Source organism: Lissotriton vulgaris, chromosome 10, assembly GCF_964263255.1.
Source record: "Lissotriton vulgaris chromosome 10, aLisVul1.2, whole genome shotgun sequence".
NCBI classification, from domain to species: Eukaryota; Metazoa; Chordata; class Amphibia; order Caudata; family Salamandridae; genus Lissotriton; species Lissotriton vulgaris.
The window spans coordinates 950107004-950130286 of record NC_141698.1 but is presented as its reverse complement, the minus strand read 5'-3'; the positions used below and the strand labels follow the sequence as shown (position 1 = coordinate 950130286).

The 23283-nt window shown below is 43.5% G+C and overlaps 1 protein-coding gene across 1 annotated transcript in view; it reads left to right on the top strand.

Annotated features, from left to right (window-relative positions):
* NSUN6 (NOP2/Sun RNA methyltransferase 6) overlaps positions 1-23283 on the top strand; it is a 131197-nt gene that overhangs the window by 42818 nt on the left and 65096 nt on the right. Inside the window, exon 5 of the mRNA XM_086941956.1 lies at positions 11265-11421. Coding sequence (XP_086798082.1) covers positions 11265-11421 — 157 coding nt within the window. The remainder of the gene's footprint in view (positions 1-11264; positions 11422-23283) is intronic.

The following is a 23283-nucleotide window of genomic DNA, read 5'->3' as shown; positions in this document are numbered from 1 at the left end:
ATGCCAAGGATTTGGGTGGAGGAGTGGGTAAGGGAAGAGAGCAGAAAACTGGGAAAAGGAGACGAACACATAAGAGAGGGGACTAGAACAAGGGGAGGATGAAAATGTGTGGTGGTGTTAATGCAAAGTGAGAAGGTGGAAAATCAACAAGGGGGTGTAGCGTGGATCCAAATCGTGGGACAAGGTAGAGATGTACAGTGGGAAACGGGAGAAGTATGTGCATTGGGAGAGGATGAGAAGTAACAGAAGAAAAAATGTTAAATGAAGGAGATGGGGGGGGGGGGGGGGGAGGGGGGGTGAGGGGGGACAAGCATACCACCTAGTTTCCTTGAACTGAGGGCAGTCCATCTGTCCCTACAGTTTTTTAATGCAAAGAAGCTTCTATGTTCTAATATATATATATATATATATATATATATATATATATATATATATATTTTCACTGAAAAAACCATAGGTTTAACACCAGTTATAGTTTAGTTAGGAATTAGCATTTAAAAAACCTATTAAATTCACTAAAAAAAGCATAGGTTTCACATCAGTTATAGTTAGCTGGAAATTTTACTGACATAAAACCATTGAAATTCAACGTTATAGTTAGTTGGACTCACTATAACTTGCGCGTGTAATGCACTGCTGATGACGTCACATATTACATCACTCATGACATGGTCAGTGACATCACTCATGACATCACTGATGACACCATCCAGTGAATGTGTGTCTTTCTGAAAAATAAATATGTTTTCTATATGTATATGAAAACGGTTGATGGAAGAATAAATGTTTAAATAGGTATCTAAATGGATGTTTTTTTTAAAAAAATGGATTGGTTAACTGGCTTATCAAGTGTATCTTAGTGAATACATATGCGAGTAATGTTTAAATATTTAAATATATGTATCAGTGTTTCACTTTGTGTATAAGTGGCTGCATGGGTTGGTGAGTACCTACATGTGTGTGTATATGGGTTATTAGATGTTTATTTTAGTATCAGTATGAATGTCTGTATGATTTGGTGGGGGTATTACTTAGCACATAGATGCATCAATGACTGATTCACTGTTTGTATGTATTTTGAAGACAGCATATGTGCAGGACTGTAAGGTTGGATGAGTGTCTATATGTGTGTGTTAGTGAGTGAATGACTGTCTCACTAGTGTCTTTATCAGTAACGACATATGTTTTAATCTAGTATATATGAGTATTGATGTTTATAAGTGAGTATATGTGAGAATGAGAGATTGTAAGAGTTCTTGTTTAAATAAGTATGTGTTTCTATAAGTGTTTGTTTAAGAGAGTAAGTATGTGTAAGTTTCCTTAGAAGTAAGGTGGTAGTGTGTGTATAGTTGTATATGCAAATAAATGGATGTTCAATAGTTTATTTGCATGTGTGAGTATGTGTGTGAGTAACTTTTGGATGACTGTCAATGTGTTACAGGATGTATAGGTGTATCACTACATATGATGAGTGAGTATATGTATGAGTGACTACATAGAACTGTTGGTGAATTAGTGGATGTGTATATAAATGGTGGAATTTCTGAATTGGTTGTTGTAACTGGTATGGGTTTTTTTGAAAATTTTTAGTTTCTATTTTTGAATATGTGTTTCAAGGGTTACAGTGAAAGGAGGTCTGTCACTCTTTCACAAGGATGGTGTCATCAGTGATGTCATGAGTAATGTCACTGACCATGTCATGAGTGATGTAATATGTGACGTCATCAGCAGTGCATTACACGCGCAAGTTATAGTGAGTCCAACTAACTATAACGTTGAATTTTAATGGTTTTATGTCAGTAAAATTTCCAGCTGACTATAACTGATGTGAAACCTATGCTTTTTTTTGGTGAATTTAATAGGTTTTTTAAATGCTAATTTCTAACTATAACTGGTGTTCAACCTATGGTTTTTTCAGTGAATTTAACTGGTTTTTTAAATGCCAATTCCTAACTATAACTGGTCCGAAACCTATGGTTTTTTCAGTGAATTTCACAGGTTTTTTAATGCTAATTCCTAACTATAAGTCTCACTTTATAAGTAAGACTGTTAGCGCTCTAGTTGTTTAGAATACTCTGATACATTCTGTCATTGGGCTACAGTTGGGCTATATTTGAGCTATATATTTTTTTTTGTCTCTGGTGGCCATCTTTGGGCTACATTGGGCTACATTTGGGCTACATTTTTGCTCTAACATATATAAAGCCCAATGTAGCACAATACATATTTTTCCAAAGTTAATTTTCGTAAAAAGCACTTCAGAATAGGGCTACCTGTCCCTACAATTTTCCCATTTTTTTTTTTTTTTTTTTTGGGAGCGCTCCCGATGCGCGCCCCGGGGAGCGCCCCGAAAAGCGTACTTCTATAAAGCGTCCCGAGGCGCGCTCCGGGGAGCGTCCCGAGAGCGCCAATATCGCGAACGAAAACATGATCGTGACGTATCGCGTAGCCGCGTCCGCGTGATACGCACGGCGTAAGCGCACCCGGAAGCACTCGAGCGAATACGATCGCGCAACGTAGGCGTCTGACACGCTTACGTGGCGCGCCCCTGGCCGCGCCCCGGGGCGCGTCGCGTAAGCGCGTCGGGTCATGTGACCAGAAAATAACACTTTTCATTGGTTCATAACAGTTTTGGTTTCATAATGATGAAGCCCATGGTCATGTGACGTGTAAATAACACTTTTCATTGGTTCAATAATTATTTTTTTCTAAATTTAGAGAAACCCACCCATTTCTCTCACTATTGATTTGCACTTGGAGAGAGCAAGAGGTGTTTTGTGATTTTTCAACTCATTACTTTCCTGATCTACAGCAATGGCTGCAAGGGAGTCATCCAGCAGTGATTCAGATGGATTTGTGCAAGAGGACCCTCCTCACCAGAAAACAAAGAACCACTTCATCTGGAAATTTTATGACATCCCTGAAGGACAAAAAAAAGTTAATGCAAGTAAAGTAACTTGTAAAATATGTGGAAGTATTTTATCCAGAGGCAATCCTCTAAAAAAATACAGCTTTGGAAATGCCAATTTAATTAGGCATGTCAAAAGAAGACACCCAAAAAATTATTCCAGGGAGAGTGTCAGGGAGCTGGCAGAGAAGGCATGAAGAGATGGCAGCAGCACCTCCACTGGTGGAGCAACACCTCAGGTTCAACACGTGCAAGAATGGTCCCTAACATCCAGCTGGTTTTTGCAGGCATAACATTTTTATGCAAGGACTGTGACAAACTACTCTGTTATGGGGAGCAGAGCGTTGAACTCATTGCAATAAAGAAACAGGAACACCGATGCTCTCCCCGTCCCTAAATTTTCTCATTTTTTTGCTCCTGTTGAGCATTTTTTGAATCCCTGTTTTTGTTTTTCCCCTGTAAAAAATCCCAAAAAAATATAAAATTGTTTCAAAAAGTATAAAAAGATATAAAACAACAAAAACAAAAAAAAAGTTATTTTCAGAACTACCTCCAATTTATAAAAAAATGCTATTTTTTTTTTTTTAAAGTGTCATTTTTTTTCTCAATCGTACGCTCCCCGGTGCGCGGACCGGGCGCTCCCCCGGCGCAAATCAAAAAAAAATTTTTTTTTTGCCCCGTACGGCCCTTTTATGACCCCCACATCAAACCTAGGGGGTCAGGGGGGGTGTACCCTGCCCCCTTTTGCTCATTTCCCCCTTTGATTTTTACCACCTCAATCCTACCGAGGTACAAGATGGCGGCCGCTGCGGACTGTTTCAAATGTTTACAGACACCCGAGAGCCAATCAGCTTTACGTACGCAAGTCGCGTGGCGCGCTTTGAGCGCTCCCCGGTGCGCGTACCAGGGCGCGGCTCTAGATATATATATTTTTTTGAACCTAAATTACTCAAAATCCACTGGAGCACATATCCTGAGACATAGCAAAGGCACATCGGGCTACCAGTCCCTACAATTTTGCCAAATTAGGTGGAAATCCATTCAGCCGTTCGAGCTAAAAGTGAAATCGACCGCCCTATGGAAATTAACATGGGGAAAACGCGTTTTGGGACCCCCCTTTTATCTCGGCCTCTGCTTGACGCATCCCCCCCAAACTTTCAGGGAAGGACCGGAGGTCCGCGAGGCCATTTTGAGGAAATTTTCTGGCAGATTCGTCAACCGGCGCCAAAGTTATTCCAAATAGAATTTTGAGATTTAACATTGAAAAAATCCTAACTATAACTACCTACTGGCGACAGCCAGTAGGTAATATATAGATATATATATATATCTATCGTAGGTAATATATATATACTCAATAGGACTAAAATTTTATCACAGCAAGCAAAGAGGACCAAGGCCCAGGGTGTCTGAGAAAGAGCTAAGAACCACAATGACTGCTCTCTGCTGGAGTGCTGCATTGGCGCCGGCCCTACCCTGATCCCTCACCATCAACAGGGCTCCTCCACAATATCTGATGATGGAATAGAGGGTGCCCATCACTTGGAGCTGTGTGAGGAGCACCAACCTCACCTCTTTAAGAGCACATGCAGTGACTGCGCCCGCGGCCTACCCACAGGGCCAGTAGGACACCCGTTACACAGTAAAATGCAAAGGACAGAGGCCCTTCTGGGCTGCCCGGACCACATTGAAGATGCAGTGTGAGCTCTACCTTCATGGTAGACTCAGCACAGCCACCTCTGCCTACCTAGATGATCAAAGAGACTGTTTTGGCTGCAACAGCATGGGGCAGGACCTGCACATATGGATGCTGCAAGCGGCATTGCAGCAGAGCCCCGTCGAGGCCCTTTGTGACACATGCACTGCGCCACTGTGCCTAGCCAGCAACTGCAGCTATGCATCCCTGTGCCTGCCTTTTGATCAGCACCCAGCAGGGGGACTGCAGCCTCTTGGCGCAACCCCGTGAACTTGGACCTAGAGGATGCAGCGGTCTGTCTGTGCAACAGCACTAGAGGCCCACTTGCATCGACAATTGCCCCCAATCCCAACCTATCTGAATGTCCTGAGGAATGGCACAGACCAAGGCATACAGAGACCGCATGCATGGGCAGTGTGTAGGGCTACAGACTCTGGTATGGGACATAGGAGAGACATTACTGACGACTACTATGTGGTCAATGCAAGGGGCTGCCATCTGCTAACCTTCACTAGAAGTCAGCCATGGGCATAGCTAGATTGCAGTCATGTACCCATTGGCTACGAGGATGCCCTGGCCTCATGAGACACACCTGCAATTGTGAAAGGGTAAGGAGCAGTAGCGGGCCTGCATCGCCAAATGCAATGCAGGGCGGGCAACGAAATTCGTTTTTATAGATTTAAATGTCTACCTGCATTAATCCGTATGCCGGTGTTTACTACCCCTCTCCTGCCCCACGTCACCGCCTGACAGCACAACCTGTACGGGCCGCTACTGGTAAGGAGATTTGTTCTAGGTCTCCATGGGTCCCTCTCAGCAGGAGTGCCGCCATGGTAATTTACTGACTGCACCCTTATTCTTTGCTGTTGACCACAGCTAACCTTTAGTCTTCAAGTGGGTGGACTCTCTTGATAGTCAACAGCCCGCCCGATGCCTGCAGGATCCTCTCCTCTCTCGCATTGAACTGCATTGAAAGGTCATACTACCAAACACTATGTTGGAAGAGAAAAGTAGCTATATTCCCCCCACCCCATGAATGGGCTCACTCCCCATACTGGACATGAATAATGAAGCAGGCTCCACCTTGGTGAAGTCACAGAGAACTATGCCTCAGTCGGTACAGTCAATGCAATTAACTCAGCACCAAATGTGATTTCACATCACAAAGCTTTGGCCTGCCAGCTCCTGTTCTTTGAGGTGGTCAGCTATACCAAACCACCCTCAATGTCACCTACCCTGACCTTACTAGACCACACCATGGAGACGCTCCCTAAAGAAAAATCAGCCATCGGGCCACTCTCCCCAATGTGGACGCAAAATGGGCAAACTCACACCTAAAGTGAAGTCTAAGAGACTGGTGGTATCTACTGTTCACACTTGCATGAATAAAGTGGACAAATTACTTGATGGGGTGGTAACCCAATATGATTGCATGTCGAACTGGGGGTGAGACATAGAGCTCCTCTGACATAAAGTCACTGACCTCGAATAATGGGCGAGAAGAGATAACTTTGACATCTATGGAGTCGCAGAGGGAGAAGAATAAGACATTATGCTTGTTACATTATGAGTTCCAGCGAGTTTACTGGTTCAATCTTAATGTGCAGCACACTCAAATGTGGACTAGCTGATCATAGCATGTCCCCTTTGTCACCAACACCTCCTGGCCATCATACTGGCAGCACGGAGGGCAACTGAACCATTACACCAAGATGGTCACAGCAGACTACTCTGCAACCACTAATACTAAGCAGAAGAGATTTCTTGCTCTTTGCCCCAGACTAACAAATTAGAACATTAAGTATGGTCTCCTCAATCCTGCACGCATGCTGGTGACTGAACTGCAAGCAAACGTATTCTAAGACCTTAGAGGCGTAGAGATGTTCCTTGATAGCCTGGAGGATTGCACCATGAACAGCACAACCTCCAGAGCCACTGTGTCCTCCTCTCAGGCTGATCCCATCCCATAGTGGAAATCACCTGGATAGCAACCCAGACATTAGGGACTAGATGGTGTAATACAGTGCGAATCAGATTGCATGGGCTTGCACTGGGTGGTCGAGGGCCTCCACAAGGAGTGATGGGGATAAATTGTCGTCCTTTCTGAAGCAAGATTCGGGGGTATGAGACGACAGAGCAGAGAACTAACCATGCCTGCCTACTGACTTCCTGTTGTGCTGACTTAATGTACCATGGTGGGCCCTCACCTGTCCGTCCCCCCCCCCCCCCCCCCCCCCCCAAAGCTAGTTGCTCTTTATCACTGCACTGCATGCATATACTCCTCCCTTCCCACTTCTGGGTTTGCTTTAGTGCCATGCAGTTACTCCCCCGGCCAGGATGGTCAGCACATGAACTGCTCCTCATTATAACTCCAGCAGGCAGCTGGTTGCCCTACCACTTTCCCAGTTGCCAAATGCCTTTTGGAGAAACTTAATACAGAGGGGTTGGCCGGAGGGGGTCTGGACTTTGGGAGAGGGTTGGTGCTTCCCCTGGTTCCCAGCATTGCCCCCATTATGGTTAATAGGCATTTTCATCGAATTAATCAATTTTGGTTTGATTGACTGGTATTGGTCCCACTGGAAGCCAAGAGCGCCAAGCTGCTGCCACACGACCTCTGCCTGAAATGTAGTGCCGGTAATTGATTGTAACCTGTATCACTTATGTTGGTACTGCCCAGCTTTGGCCGGCTAATGGTAGGATGTTCTGGCAGGGACACTATTTGCAGAGATTCCATGTGGCATCTTACCAGGTCAGGTGCCCAGTTTATGTGCAGAATCTATGATTGTATGGAAGCTCAGGTGGACAGGGTGGATGTGTCCCATAAGCTTTCTGGGCCGGTAGGCGAGAAAGGACTACAGCAGTGTGAAAACATTGGGTCTACATCAGTTGTAGGAGGACTTTCAAGCATATGCTCTGCTGTCTTCGTGGAGTGGGGAAAGGGAAGTACTGTTACTGCACAGAGGCACTTGAGCTGAAATTCGAATAATACCTGAGACACAACTAGTAAGTGCAGTTTAATAGAATATATGGAGATGAACTAGTGGTGTACCTCTTTGCTGTTAACTATGTTTCCCTGCTCGTTAAGGAGATCAATTAGTGTGTGCCTCTTTGAGATTCAGACAATACAATTGAATGGTTTTGGAGCTAGTTTCTTTCAGAGTCAAATCCAAAGTTGTTTTATAAGTTGCATAATGTATTTCTCATTATATCCGTTACACAATTTGTTGTCCACTCTGAGAGTTCATCCACTGTGTGACATTTCACAGGATTACACGCACCACGTTTATCATAAGTAGAGCTTCATCAAGGGTAAAATATTGTTTTTATGATGAATTGATCAAACGCGACGTCGAGATAGGTAACTGCCATTTGAGACCATCTACCCTAAAAGTACTGGGATCAGATGGAGTCTTCCGACAGCAACTCTGCTCAAGAATAGCATTGAGACCTCTTTCAGATTGTTTGCTCTTTATTGCGGCAAAGTTCAAAATGTTTCCTCCGTTCATGCATCTGAAGCAAGAATGGTTTAGTTTTCTGTAAATGCATTAACGCGATTAGTGAATTGAGAGGATTTAAACTTTTGGGTTTGTATGTTTCACAGTTGCAAGGTACATTCATTTGACACTTGTCTTCTGCCGATTGTGCCATTGAAATACAGGATAGGCATACTTTTTTTTTTTCTCAGCCTGGCGTTGATTTAACTTGCACGTGTGGGTGGCAGTATAGGTGACGCTAAAGGGATCTCTTTGGCTTTGAGGTTACGTATGATAGATGTGTATTGATTATGCGTTGCGTTGTTTGCGATGGGCTTAAACTAGTGTTGTAAATGGAGGTAGATATCTTGCTCTGAGTTATGTCATTTGTAATTTGGGGAAGTGTGCGACTACCCTGTTTCTCAAATATATCCAATTTTGTGACTGGACCATTGTAGTAACCTTGTTTGTTTTTAGATGCTGGTAGGTTTTGTTTTGGTTTTTGTACTCCCACAATTGCAACCGGTTTTCGTGTTTCGCCTGTGTGTGTTACCTATCATAGTGTACAAATGGAAGGCAGTGCGTCTGGTACGAGAGCCAGTGTACATTGGCAATGATGTTGGTTTGTTTACGGGTTTTGCCTACATGTACTTGGGACCAGTTTTTATTATTTATGAATGTGAGGATTTGAAAGGTCGATAGTGCTGGAACCAAAGTACATTGGTGTTTGCCTGAGCTGGTGTTCATGGGAACAAGTCAGTGTTGCACAAAAGTGTTCATGTCAAACAGGCATGTGTTGGTGACATCAGAGCGTGTGTTGTTTGCATTGCCACTTAATGACTTTGATTGTGTTTTCCGACATGGACTGGTGATGGAAATGAAAGCGTTTGCATGCACCTTTGTTTGGATGTCCTTTTTTCCATAGTTTCAGTCTGCGTGTATTGGGGACTGTTGCCGCATGCTCACTGTTTCACTGTCAATGGCTCAAGAAATTTCCTGTGGCGAAGATTAATGAAGAAATTGCATGCATCCCATTTTTGTAGTTCCAAGTCTATCCGGTGGCACTAATTTAGCATGAATTTAGAGATGGTGCCATACCCTCGTATATGCTCCAGTGGAAGTCCTGCTAAGGAATATTTACAGCTGGAACAATGCTTTCATCACAATGATGACCCCACTGCCAGCCTAACCAGTCTTTTCTGATGCTCCTGTCGGAATCCTTTTGTTGGTTGCTCTCTTGCATATATAATGAAGCTGAAGATTCTTCGGTGTCTGATTGCCGCCGGAAGAAATTGTAGAGGATTTTATAGCCCGGAATTTGGTTTGCAGACTCTTTGTGGCTGTGAAATGCTCGAAACAGAACCTACGGTCAGGAGGATCCGAGGAGTCTGCACTATTCAGCACATCATTTCGAGAACTTTTTCCGGGTACGTGTTCTAGAGGAGTTCTGCTGAGTTGGAATTCAGTACTGTAGGTTGTCTGTATTGGGTACTGCAAACTAGCAGCAGAAATGTAGTTGAACCTCAACGTAGGATGTCTCTTCATCCTAGCTACCTCATAACTAAACAAACAATGGAGAACTTGTCTTGTGTCAAAGTTGTAGAAAGTTTAGCTCATTTGAAGCCTTCTTGGGGTACCATTGGCTTACCTATCTAACTCGTTTGATCGCCTGGATTCCTTAGCTACAAGACACGCCACCCTAGCTTCAAGACACTTGTGGCACCAACCAACAAGGGAAGCAAAGCACAAGCAGGTGATGGATTTCCTTTCTTTGCCTGTGAATACACCGAACATTTGTTTCTAAATTATCTGGTAACTTTTAAGCCTATTGATCCATTCTCTAGTCTTTGCCCTTTGTTAAGCTGGCCTTGTACAACACTGTCCGCAGTATGGCTGCAGGGGAGTTTTGTGTCCCAGCTTTCCTTGTCTTGCACTACTTCTGTCCTAAATTGACTGGTACATTAACCCAGCTTTCCGGTCCGATAGATACTTCCTGTAGAGTATGCAGAGTGGCCCTTTGTTGTGCTAGTGCAGATCCACGGGGACTTTCGGTACAAAGTATCAAACATGACACTAGCATTTTAGAGATTTCAAACCAATAACAACATGCCCTGCAAAAATGAAGGCGATTCTACAAGTGCCGGAAATTGACATCTCCGATGTAGAATAAGGAAATTGGAGGGAAATGCCTCACGTTTCCATAATACTATTTTAAAAGATGTAAAATAGCAGACAAAGTAACCTGTCAAAAATGGATGGACTTGCAGTTTTTCAACTGTGTCTGCAACTAGTATGCACATAAGAAGATGAGGGCTTTGGTAAGATAAAATTAAGACCAGGTCCTTCGTGCATTTTGACAACAAGCATCCATTTTGACCGTCCATAGTTTGGAGGAGAAGGAGTTGTAGAAAAAAGCAACACTGAGTTATTTGGACCAAGTTGTGTGTATTTTTGGGGGCTTCTAATAAGTTTATTGAGATGTGCAGTAACATGTCTCTGTATTGCTTAATGTGTTTGTATCTGACTTCTTTTTTCCCGTGAAGTCTTTTGTGTGGTTGTTTGGGTGTGAATTCTGTGTTGGGGGTACTTGTGTTTTTATCATCTGTGAAGCTAATTGGATTTTTAATGGATTTGTTTTCAAGAGGTTAATGAATGATTAATAGTTGATGCAATTTATTGATGCTATGTTGCAGTCTTCAAACGGAAGAGATGACTGCAGATTGTCTTGCCATGTCATACTGATGGCTGGCTTGGTTATCCTTGCTTGTATGCCATCTGTGCCCACAGATTTGAAGACCGCAGTCAGTCGGAACCTGCCTCAATGTTTGAGGCAGAGCTTCGTCTACCAGTTTGTCATTACATGACTGGAATTAAAAAACAAGTCGTTATAGAGTAGCGGGATGGCATATCCTCTTAAAGAATTTTCATTGCATAATTCTCTGAAAGCCAGTAAAACAGTAGCAGTTTTGTTCGTTTCTGATCTCAAATTAAGATCTGTTTTGATTCTTGTTTTGCATTTTTTAAATAATATTCCTGGGTTAGATTTTGCTGCACTAAAAATAATGCCGGAGTGGTCATATGAGTGATGTCTGTTGAGCTGGACAACTCCCATCTCTGATTGGACTATGGGAGTCCGATTCACTGTAAACTGTACGATAGATAAACTTTGTTTCTTCTTTTACCCAAGGGATGAAAGCTGGTGATGCGGTCTCCGTGTACTCCGATATTGAAGGGAAGTGTAAACGTGGAGCCCTCGAGTTTCTTGATAGCTGCAAGGTGTTCATCGGAAACGGAATTTCTGAGCTAAGCAGGAAGGATATCTTCAGTTCAAGCAGCCCATTAAAGTAAGTACTGTAGGTATCTTTAGGATTGCACACGAGTTACTTGATCTTTTTATCCGTGTTTTTTTTCATAGTGAATTATTTTTTTTGTTTTTGAATGAACAGGCCTATTCACCTTAGATCTAAATTGAACATATTCTCAACTAAAGCGTAATAACAAATGACCCCTGAGCAATAAAACAACATGGACCATTGGTACTGTTCTCTTCAAATCAAATGTGTTTTCCAATATTTTACATTCTCCATAGTCTTTCATAGCTAGTCTGTTATATTGTGTTAGGGCTTTTCAGCCAGGCTGGATGATGTTCCTATATGATGTGCTTAGTGTTCTATATTGCATGTCATCTTGAAGCCTTTGGTGACAGTTGGGCCAGCTGCGTCTGACAGGGATCGTTTGGGGTTTTCTCTAACCAATAAACTACAAAGTGAAGATTTACATGAAGTTACAGCTTCGTTTGATTATAACATTTTTGGCGACGCTGGTCCAGACGCTGCAATGTGTTGGAGATAGCGGAAACCCTGAACAAGAATTCGGATTGACACGTATTTAACTGCTCATGACAGGGAATGGTAAATGTGTGGTGTGTGTATTGCACTGGAGGCATACTTAATACCCTGCGAGCAGTGTGTGAGCGCTACAACAGTCCTGTGTCTATGGACTGCTGTATCAAGCCCAGGTCATGTGACCAAATGTTTGTTCCCTTCTTCAACCCTCTATTCTTCTAGCATTTAACTCTCCTCATTCTTCACTTGAAGACTATGTAACAATGAAAACATAGCTAGCTACATTAGCATTACACAAACACATTTCATATGGAGCTAAAAGAAAGGATTGAGGTTTGAAGAAGAGAGACATTATTAGTGCAGACTTTTAAAGATTTTTTTAGTCTTGTAGTCGAATATGATAGAAACCTAACTAAATGATGTAGATGTCATCTTTTGTAACAGAGGGTTAGTCCGTGTCACTATTTTTCGTGCTTGCACCTGTAATATCTCCAATGTGTTCATCTGCCCTGACTAGTAGCCGGTGCAAGTCAATGGCTTTCCCATGTTGGAATAATGTCCTCATGCCCCTGGTGCACTGAAGCCATCAGTCCAGAACTGGGGAACTTATGCAGCTGGCATCAAAAATCATATAGTGCAGCACAGTAACAGCTTTACAAGTCAGGACTCTGCTCGCAGGAAACATAAATATACAGTAGAGGCAGAATTTGAAACGAGATTGTTGCTTGCTAGCGATGGCGGCTTTCCTGAAAGAATTCCTATTCTGGAATCATGTTTGAATCGTAATCACGGCACTGGCTAGAAAAGGTGGGAGATGCGCTGAGCGCATGGGCTCACTCCCGCTAATCCACTAGCACAAATATCCTCTCCCCTCCCTCCAAGGCAACTCGAAAAAAGTTACCCTCCAATCGAACTTCCAGGGAAGCAAAATTGAATAGAGGCCAAGGAATGTAAATCTGTCTACAGCCTATGCACTCCCCTGGCGGGGACAGGCACCATGGAGCTGGAATGGTGGAGTGCTGTTGCTGGTGCTGGAGCTGAATCCTGCTACCATAGCCTTTATTCCTACCATATAGTAGGGCAGTGCTTCCTAAAGTTTTTAGAATCAAAACCCAAGTTTTAAAACGATAATCTTTGGTGACCAGCCACATTCTGTGCAGGCAAGAGCGGTGGGACCTGGTGAGGGGGTATTCCGAAAATTATTTATTTAATTTTTCCTTGTCATCGTCCGTTTTACTGATAAAACGATATTACACACAAATGATAGTGTGCGGAAATTGGGTTTGAGTTAATATTTATCACTTGTGCACCACCCAGTAAAGTCAATCAATCAATCATACTTGTAGAGCGTGGCTTATCTCCTGTGAGTGTATCCTGATGGCTTTAGTCAAAAAGTCAGGTCTTGAATCTCTTCTCAAAGTCCGTCAGCGAGGGTGAATTTCATAAGTGGAGAGGGAGGACGTTCTAGGACTTGGCGGTGAAGTGGGAGAAAGAGTGCCTCTGCTCTTGGCTATGGTGGATGCATCGTGTCTGTGCGAGAGAGGTGAATAAAGGCTTCTGGATGGTTGATGAAAGTTCAGGCACTGTTTCATGTATGCTGGTCCTTGGTTGTGGAGGGCTTTGTAGGCGTGTGTCAGTAACTTGAATTGGCATCTTTTATAGACGGGGAGTGTTGGAAAGTGGATTAATACTAGTGGTAAATATGCATCTACCACTGGTAATAAGTCCACTAACGCAGTCTAGGGCTTCAAAAGTAGGTCTCAGAAAACTATTCCCATGCTCAACATTTGGGAGCTTGGCTGCGAGCAGGCAGGCTTAACTTCAGAGACAGGCATGTAAAGCATTTAAAAACATCAATTTAGTAAATAATTATGACATAACACAATAAAAATCCAGCACCAATTTATCAAAATAATGAATATATTTAGCTTTAAAATGACTCGAAAACGAAGAAAATTCAATGTAGTGAGTCCGAGATATGAATTTTCAAACATTTAGCACTATATAGTTCATAGAAGCCTATATTACCAATTGGTACATCTGGTCATGCTAGATTGAGACTAAGTCAAAGTTTAAAGGCCACCGCGATGGAGCCCTGCGCGGCTAGCCCTCACAATAGACCTCGGTTGCAGTTTTTGCCTTCTAACTTAGGAACGTTCCTGGAGTTTTTTCTGCCAGGGTTCCTCTATGCTCTCCACCAGTACGGGTTCAGTGAGGGCTTACAGCTTGCCTTTCGACGAGCTCCCAGTCAAACTATGGAAGTCGGACTGTCAAAGCCTTCCAGTGGAATGACCCAGGGATCCGGGCCAGCTTGCGGGTGTAGGTGGGCCGCTTGGCTCTTGCAGTTGGAGCCGTTAAGACTTTTACCTTCGGACTTAAAACGTTGGAGCTTTTTCTCCTGGGGTCCATCAATGCTTTTCACTAGTCTGGGTTCAGTGAGAGATCGCCGGCTTGGCTTTCGACAAGCTCACGGTCAAACTCTGGAAGTCGGCCCTCTGGAGCTTTTCAGCAGGATGAACCAGGAAGACCGGTCGGGTCACGGTTGAAGGTCACCGGCTTGGCTGGCCAGGTCCACTTATGGAGCTTTGTAGGCCTCGCCTACGCAGAGCGCATGTGCTGCATAGGAAAGAGACCTCTTGAGATCGCTTCACCTTTCCAGACAAAAACGTGCACGCGCTGCATTGCTTTCAATACAACGTGTGCAAGTTTTGGTGATTTCCTTGCGGGAGCGCTAGGTGCCATATGGTGGCGCCATATGGACGCACGCTCCCGCAAGGGAATCGCACAGGCCCCCTTACCTGCTGCGGCACGAGGCGCGCGCTCTCTGCTGGTTTCTACAATCCCTTTGCGGGCTTTTTGGCTTCTCTCTTTATAGAGGATCCCTATCACTTTTTTGTATTCTCCCACACTATTTACTCAGTTTTCACCTGTGCTAGCGTAACCACGCCCCCTCTGTCCATCAGATTGTTTGGTGAGTGGCTCTGCATTTAAACCTCGCCCCGCCCCGATTGCCCAGCTGATCCGGCACACGACCGGCCCGTATTTCATGGGTCTGCTGTGTACAGATGGGTAAGCTCCTCGGAATCTCTGCAATTGTTACCTCCCTTTTCTTGGTGAGGCACTCTTCCTTTATTTATTGCATCTCATTAAACTTTATCATTGACGGAGCAGCGTCCACTCTACTTTACTTCTTGATACCACTCTTCTAATGCTCGGACGTTCTATCGATCCGGCTTTGAACCGGCCTTCAACATATCGGTCCGTTTTCCCACAGGTGAGCCTTCCAACTTTAGGGATCTTAGTTAAGTTTGCCCCGCGCTGCACTGCTGCACCTTTACTGTTTTACCACACGTCGAGGGAGGAGCGCTGATTTCACATATAACAAGAGCTCTTCTTTTTCTTATCTTTTTATGTGGACACTTCGTGACTCTGGAGCTTTCTAGAGGTTTCACGTGCATCGTACCTAGTTCTCCAGGATCGCTGTGTTAATTGTTTCCTTTTGTCATACTTTTACCCATCTAACATTACCTGTATATTCCGGTAAGATGGCGTCTGCGCGTATTTTTAGGCTAATGGTCTCTGAAATAAACCCTTTGACAGTCTAGGTCGGTCCTTGTGACATTTATTCCAAGTCGTTCTCTGCCTGTCTACTTTGGATGAGTAGGCTATTACCTTAAATATAGTGTGTAATATTGTAAGTACATGACCCTGTTCTCTAGAAATAAATCTATGTTGTTTTGACGTCGCACAAACGTGTCACAGTGCAGGCAGTGGAAGTCATTTTGTATCTGGGAGGATATTGTTTTTTATTCAGGTCACTAGTATGGAGCCGTCGATGCCAAGGTAAGTGCAGCAGTTCTTATTACTTACCTTTGACATGTAAGCTGGAAGCAAGCGTGTCGCATTGGTGGCAGTGGGAAGGGGCTGCTGTGACGAATCAACGTGAACTGGTTGGCGTATGATAAAATTCTTCTGAAAGCCAATTTACCTGTGAAAGACCCCCTTTCTTTCTAAACGGTGTTGCTCAAGGTTCGCCTTACTAAGAGTACAGTTAAGTCTCTGCGCGTTGGCTGCCAAAGAACAGGAGGGTAGAATAGGTTTTTTAGCTTAAATTAAAAAGACGACTTAAGATGTGAGCCTTTGTTGTCATTTGATTCTGAAAGGAGCCGTAGCACTTTGCGGATACCAACCAGAGTTACAATATGCTTTCTCTGAAAAATAATTATATCTGGAGCTTGGTTGCATGCATTAATTTCACCTTAGGACAGTATAACTGTTCGGACCAGTTAACAGAAATGTAGTAATTTCACCCCCCTCTGAGGCTGCCGCAGTGAGTAGAAGGCTGTGTGTGAGCCAGTGGAGGGTCTCACAGGTAACGGGGGAGCAGAAAACAGAGTCTGAGCTCCATAGAAAGTTGATATGATAAAAGTGAAAAACCTGCAGTTGCAAAGGGGTATTTAAATAATTCAGAGCTACAATATTTCGGCATACATTTGAGTACATTGGGACTGATTCATAAACATTTGTGTATGAGTAAGTGCAGGGACATCTTAAGGATTTTTTGGACCCTGGGCCGAACGTATATTGGGGGCCACTGTTCGGAAAAAGGTTTCAATTTATGATCCAGTTTCTACTCAAATGTGTGTAAAAATTCCTAGGCAATCTTCATAGTAGACAACAAATAATATGGGTAGAGTGATGAAGGGAACAGGCAGACTAATAGAGAGGAACAAGCAAATTCATAAGTTAAAAAAAAAACATGTTTATTTTTAACTTATGAATTTGCTTGTTCCTCTCTATTAGTCTGCCTGTTCCCTTCATCACTCTACCCATATTATTTGTTGTCTACTATGAAGATTGCCTAGGAATTTTTACACACATTTTATTACCCTGCCCTAGGAGTTTTCAGTAATCACTACCCAGGGGGTCCTTGTTTTTCTCATTTTCCAGTTTCAACTCATTCATGCCCTTTTTGGCCAGGTCATTGACAGAGCACAGACACACTCATTCAAATTCTAAATGTGTTTACATCTAATATTAAGGGGTCGTGATGTGTGTTTTCAATACTATAACACAGCAGCAGCTCATTAATATTGCTACAAATAATCTCTGTGACACCTTCCCATATGCGAGGGACTGTTTTGATATGACAGAAAGTTTTATAAATGTATTTTGTGTTAAACAAATACAGCATTTCTCAGCAAAATGTCCATAATAGACTCTTGCATATCATGCGTATTACAAATAAATTAAAGAAGTATTCAAGGTTACCAGGGCTAGAGTATCTACAGAAAAGTGCTGCCCTGCTATCAGGGAGCCCTCTGAAAGGCTGGGGCACTGGGCCATATCCCACATTGCTCATGCCTTCAAACGTCTCTGCAGACTCACTTCCATAAGAAGTCCTGGCTTACTCATGGATTTCAGGAGTAAGGCTGGGATACGCCTAGCTTACTCCTAGAATTCAGACTTGCTACTGGAGTACTTTACAACAAAATATTTGTGTCCACAAACATGAACACGGAGCAGAGATATGGTAGAACAGTCAATGGAATGAAAATCTCCGACCGATGTTGTGACGTCCCTTCCATGTGCTGGTAATCTCTGGTCCTCCTTGTCCAGTTCTCACATTTTCTGAAAACATCAAATGCACCACCACGGCGACAGGGGGTTGTAGAACTCTTTAGTTTTGTTAGGAATGAGGCTAACCAGCATATTTGAGGCATCATGGCGAATGATGTCACATGATCCCCCCCCACCCCCCTGCCGCCGAGGCGAGTGCTTGCTTTTTAAACTATGTGTAATTTAACCATGCATGGTGTTCTTCATGCACACACATTTGAAGTTACAATGCACACCGTGCACACAAAATATTACAGCAGGTACAATCATATTGCATACTGTATGCAAAGACACAACAAGTTTACACACGTTACAAAGCATGCATACAGGACACAACAGTGCATTCACTTGAGTTTATCGTGTGTACATATGATAGAACAGTGTGTACCGGTTCATTATGTTGCAGTGTTTTTACACGTGATGGTACAGGGTGTATTGACAGTGTTAAATATATTGTACCAACAGTCTGTTATGTGAACAAATACGTATTATGATTAAGGCTCCCTGTTTTCCATTTTTTCAAATTTTTACAGATAAATACAGACAGAAAACATTCATTTTCTTGTCGTTTTTATTTTTAAATGTGGATAAAAACGGAAATTGGGTTGCTTTTTGAGTAATTCTAAATACTGTCTGTCATGACTGCCAGGCCAATTGATGTGTGGATTGCTAGATAAGCGGGTTTAAAAAGAAAGGAATTTTAGTAATGAGGCTTTAACAGATGTAGATATGCACAAGGTTGATAGTGCCTGCAACTTCACGAATTCGGACATCGGACCGAACGACTTGTCTCATCGATAATTGATTGATACAGAAGGATACTATTGTGGAAAACATTGAGGGCTAACAGCGACAATTTTTGGAGAATACTTATCTCTGCTTTGTGGCAGGCACAATTTTACCAGTGATAAGAACACGCTAATCAAACTATCGGGTGCTCTCTTGAGCAAGATTCATCAGAAAGTACTATAAATGATTATAAATAAAGCCTTGAAGTCTCGTGGAGACGAAACGCGCTGTGTCGGCTTTGATCATGTATCTTGTTTTTAATAATTGAATGAAAATTTCATCTCTCAAATAAAGAAAGAAGAAACATTTTTTGGGACAAAACAAAGTCTTCAGCAAACTTATTGGGCTTTAGGAGTGTATCTATTATGATCGTGATTGACACTAGACTGCATTTTTAAAAATTGTATCATATCATTCTTTAATATTCTAAATATATTAGTATGTGCTGAGCACCTTTTTGTTTGTGGTATTAATTTTGGTTTTCCAAAAAATCAAGGGAGCGAGGGAGGTCAGGTTCCCAGCTCGCGCACTACCACCGCTTGTCCATTATTACCTTGAACATTAGTAAAACCAGTGCAGGTCTAGAGTGCCTTGACCTTTTATCTTGTGTTTACTGATAGTGAAATTTGCATTTTTTCATATAAGTACACTGATTTATCTTCTGCGGGTGCTCACAGCACTGAAACCTGGCAGACCTTCAAGCATGAGTGTATATTTATCGGTTAAATAAATGTGGAAATATGATAATTTTAGCTTACATTTTCCACAAAACTCAAAATATGGATAAATACAGACGGAAATGGCAGAAAAATAAATACCATAAAACCGGGAACCCTAATTATGATAGAGCGCGCACACGCACAGTGGGGACAAATACATGTGATGTTCCTGTCTGCGCACCAACATGTGGAATATTTTGTTCTGCAGCCTGTGCGTTGCGGTCCAGTGGAGCCCAAGTCGCTCTCCACTGACAGCTGTGTTGTTTATTTTGGACCCAGGCATCAGCTGCTAGGGACAGGCCATGGACCCCGTGTGAATGAACGCCGGCAGCGCGGGCTTCAAGGAGACACTGTTTTTTGTGGTATGTCTGGAATTCATCTGGTTAGCGGAGCGGGTTCTACAAATTAACACAGGGTGTAAATCAAGCAGTGCGCTGATGGACTGAGGCTGCATTTCTCTCTGTTATTCGTTTAATTATTCACGGTATTTATAAGAAGTGTTTTAACCCCTTCGGGGCTGATGACGAGCTGGGCTCGTCATGGCGTAGCCTCCTCGCACGCTGATGACGAGCCCAGCTCGTCACGTAACATGCGATTTAGAAAATCTCCGCGTAGGAGCGGAATTGCGCTAGCGCGCATGTGGTTAAAGAAAGGGGCACTTACTTAAAGCCCCCGACTTGCTAATTCAGAACTCGGATTAAGAGCAGCCAAGGAGGCTGCCGAACCGCAGTGTGGCAGCCGGGTGTTGTTATGCCCCATGTTCATGGGGTAGTACAGATGTGGTGACATACCCTCTGATTAAGGCTGAAGTTACACTTTTTTTTACTACCTTTGTGAAAGTCTATGAAAAACTTCGCTTGGTGCATGCAGCATGCAAAGTTTTTCACCTTCTGACTTGTTACTTTTGTGCCAACTTGTATCACACATATTCTTCTTGTTTAGCACTAAAAACCGATCCACAGAAGATGTACTCTGCAGATAAGACGTCGGGCCTGATTATAACTCCAACCTAATCATGAAAGGTAATACCGCAGGCGGTAAATACCGTGGGGTGCGGTACAGCTGCAACAGTCTGACTCCTCCGCCTCGGATTGCGTGATAACGTGGTCATTGGGAATTTACACTTCTCTTACAAAAAAGAAAGTCCCACCACTCACCACTGAAACAATGACTTCACAGGAAGTGAGGACATTTGACGTTTTTATAACTATATTGAGAAATGGACCCAACGGCATGTTAAGAGTGATTTACAGTAGGCCTAGGCTAGTGGTCGAAGTGGGGAAAAAAAAAGTAGGGGAACTGTAGGCGGAGAATCAGAGGGCAGTAATAAACTGAAATCTGATCAGTGGGCGGAGTCGGAGGTGTGGCTAGAAATAGCAAAACATATCAATTTTTAGTATGTTTGGCATTTCACTGACCAGTTACAGCTTATAATGTTATTTAATTCAAACAATGGATAAACATATATAAGTTGTTTACATTTAATACATTTACAATCTGGGACATGTTTCCAATCACAGAATGTTCCAAATACGCTTATAAGTGAAATCATAAGCCATTTGATACATGTGTTGCCGCCTCTTTGAACACAGAAAGGTGTGGAACAAAACTGTTGAATATTAGAGAAACCACAAAGCAGGTTGTCGTTTTACAGTGCATGCATTCCCACAGTGCATGACGCCGATGTTGCTTTAGATTAGGGGTGGGCGGCCAGCTACGCTCCGTGCACGGAGTGTGCGTAGTGCCGCCTACTCCGCATTTTGCGGAGCGGGCGTAGCCAGGCGGCACTACGCACGCTCCGCAGACGGAGCGTAGCTGGCCGCCACCCGCCTCCCTCCCGCCCTCCCTAAATACTTTCAATTAAAGGAGTAAAATAATTAAAACGCACTTACCTTGCCCGCAGCGTCCCCGGGGCTCGCTATCTTCCGTCTTCCGTCTTGTTTACTAATGCGCATGCGCGGGCGGCCGTGCATGCGCATTTTCTCATGAGAAATGCGCATGCGCGGCCGCCCGGGCATGCGCATTAGTAAACAAGACGGAAGATAGCGAGCCCCGGGGACGCGGCGGGCAGCGGCGGGCAAGGTAAGTGCGTTTTAATTATTTTACTCCTTTAATTGAAAGTATTTAGGGAGGGCGGGAGGGAGGCGGGTGGCGGGGCTGGCGGACAGTGGTATTTGCGTAGTGGGGCTACGCGGAGTGCAGAGGTGGGCGTAGTTTCTCGTCCACTTCGCGTAGCTCCGCGAATCCCCACTACGCACACTACGCCCAGGGCTACTTTAGATGACTCGCAAGTTGTAGTTTAGGTGCCCCCTCATGTTTAGCAACACCCCCCTTATGACCTACGCAGACTAACACAAAACCCTAATGTATTTCTGCACAGAAACGTACAGGCACTTTGCGTGCACAACGCCAGCATTTGTCACCCATGTACACAGCTGAACGGAGGCGCAGGCGCATACAGGTTAACCTGGAGTGTCTCATATGAAGAGAATTCAAGTAATCGTACAGTACCAGATAAAGCTTAAGGGGAATTCGAGAGATGATTTTAAGATGGGCAGAAGGCTGTATGGATGAATAGATGTAGGTTTCATGTACACTTTATGCACAGTAAATAGAATTTGAAGTAGAGAACAGTAGAATGCTGGCGCCCATACAGTCATTGGTCTCTCCTTGGTACATCCTTTCACATCTAGTAGTCAAAGGCCATAAAGTGGAGGAAATGTTTTTTAGAACTGGGGGGAAAACAGTCACCATGAACAGCAGGTGCTAGCCTTGGGCTATCTTGTAGTTTGTGTTTCTATCACCTGGTCCTGTTTGATTCTTACTCGATACTCTCTCTCATTCTTCGAGGGCTTCCCACATGCTTACTGGCAAATCTGAACTTCCCTTTAAGATTACTTTGTTACGTGTGGCAAATCGGAGTGTCCAAAGGATTACTGAGTGATGTGAACTTTAGAAAAAGAAAATAACTCAGTTTTTTTTTTTAAATGTTGCCCGTGTCATCCTGTTTCAGTAAGGACTCACTACCAAGAAATATGTAATCTGGGAAAGTTTGAAACTGGTCCTTGAGCAAGAGGGATGGAATCCAAAGGAAGACTTGGGGTAATGCAGATTTCCATTCCTGCATTGGGGCGCTGGTACATTTAATACTCAACGGAGCCCATTTTCTGAGAACGAGTGCAGAACATCAATGCCCATTCCGTCCTTGGTCTCTTATAGTCGAAATCCCTAGCACAGCGTGATAGAAGGCTGTGCTGCAAGCTGAAGTTTCTGGGACCCCAATAGATTTCGTATGGGTCCAGGTTGCAAAGAAAATAGACTGGTGCCTCATAACTCCTCCATCAAATCTTACATAAAGTACACATCATTTGCGTTGGACAGTCCTGTCAGAGAATGGAACGGTTGTTGGTGAGTTCCCCATGGCCTACCCTCCTCGTTAAAAACACAACTGAACACATATGGCTTCAATACTAATGGCTTCACCACCATTTCAACATATATACCAAAATAGAGAAATTACAAGTAAATTACCCACACCAAGCGTAAACTAGCATTTGCAATGCAATAGGTCTCGCATTTACTCGAGTTTAAGCTATTGGCATTGTAAATGACAATGCTTTTTATTTATGTTTCAAAAACATAAATAAAAGGCATTGTCATTTATAATGCCAATAGCTAAAAGTCTTGTAAATGCGAGACCTGCTGCATTGCAAATGCTTGTTGGTTCCTGGTGGCGACCGACAGTCTGCCTGAGCCCGAAAGTAAAGGGCAGAGCAGGTCAAGGGCGGGGAAGCCAAAGTATCCTGATGTGATCATTGTATTGGTCACAGTGGGTGCAGGCAAGTAGCGGCCCCACTAAATGAGGTGTGAATCACGGCAGAAGCAGGGCCATCACAGTCAGCAGTTTTGTGCTAACCTAAGACTGATGGCCCTTTTGGTGTTGTTTTGCAGACCCCTAGATACAGAAGGGAAGGGGCTCAATGAGCCTCACACAGGCTGAAATTTAAAGTTGAAATTTTAAAAGTAGGGTTCTTCCTGCAGTCCGGGGACGCTTTGTAAAAACAAAGAAGTAGGGGAACGGACTGACATAATTTTAAAAAGTAGGGGCACGCCGTGCCCTTCCGATCCCGCCCACTTCTAACACTGGCCCAGGCAAGCAGTGACTTAAGCCAGGTACAGTCATACCTTCTTGTAAAAGATCAGAAGTCAGGTAACCATAACTGCACAAGCCTCC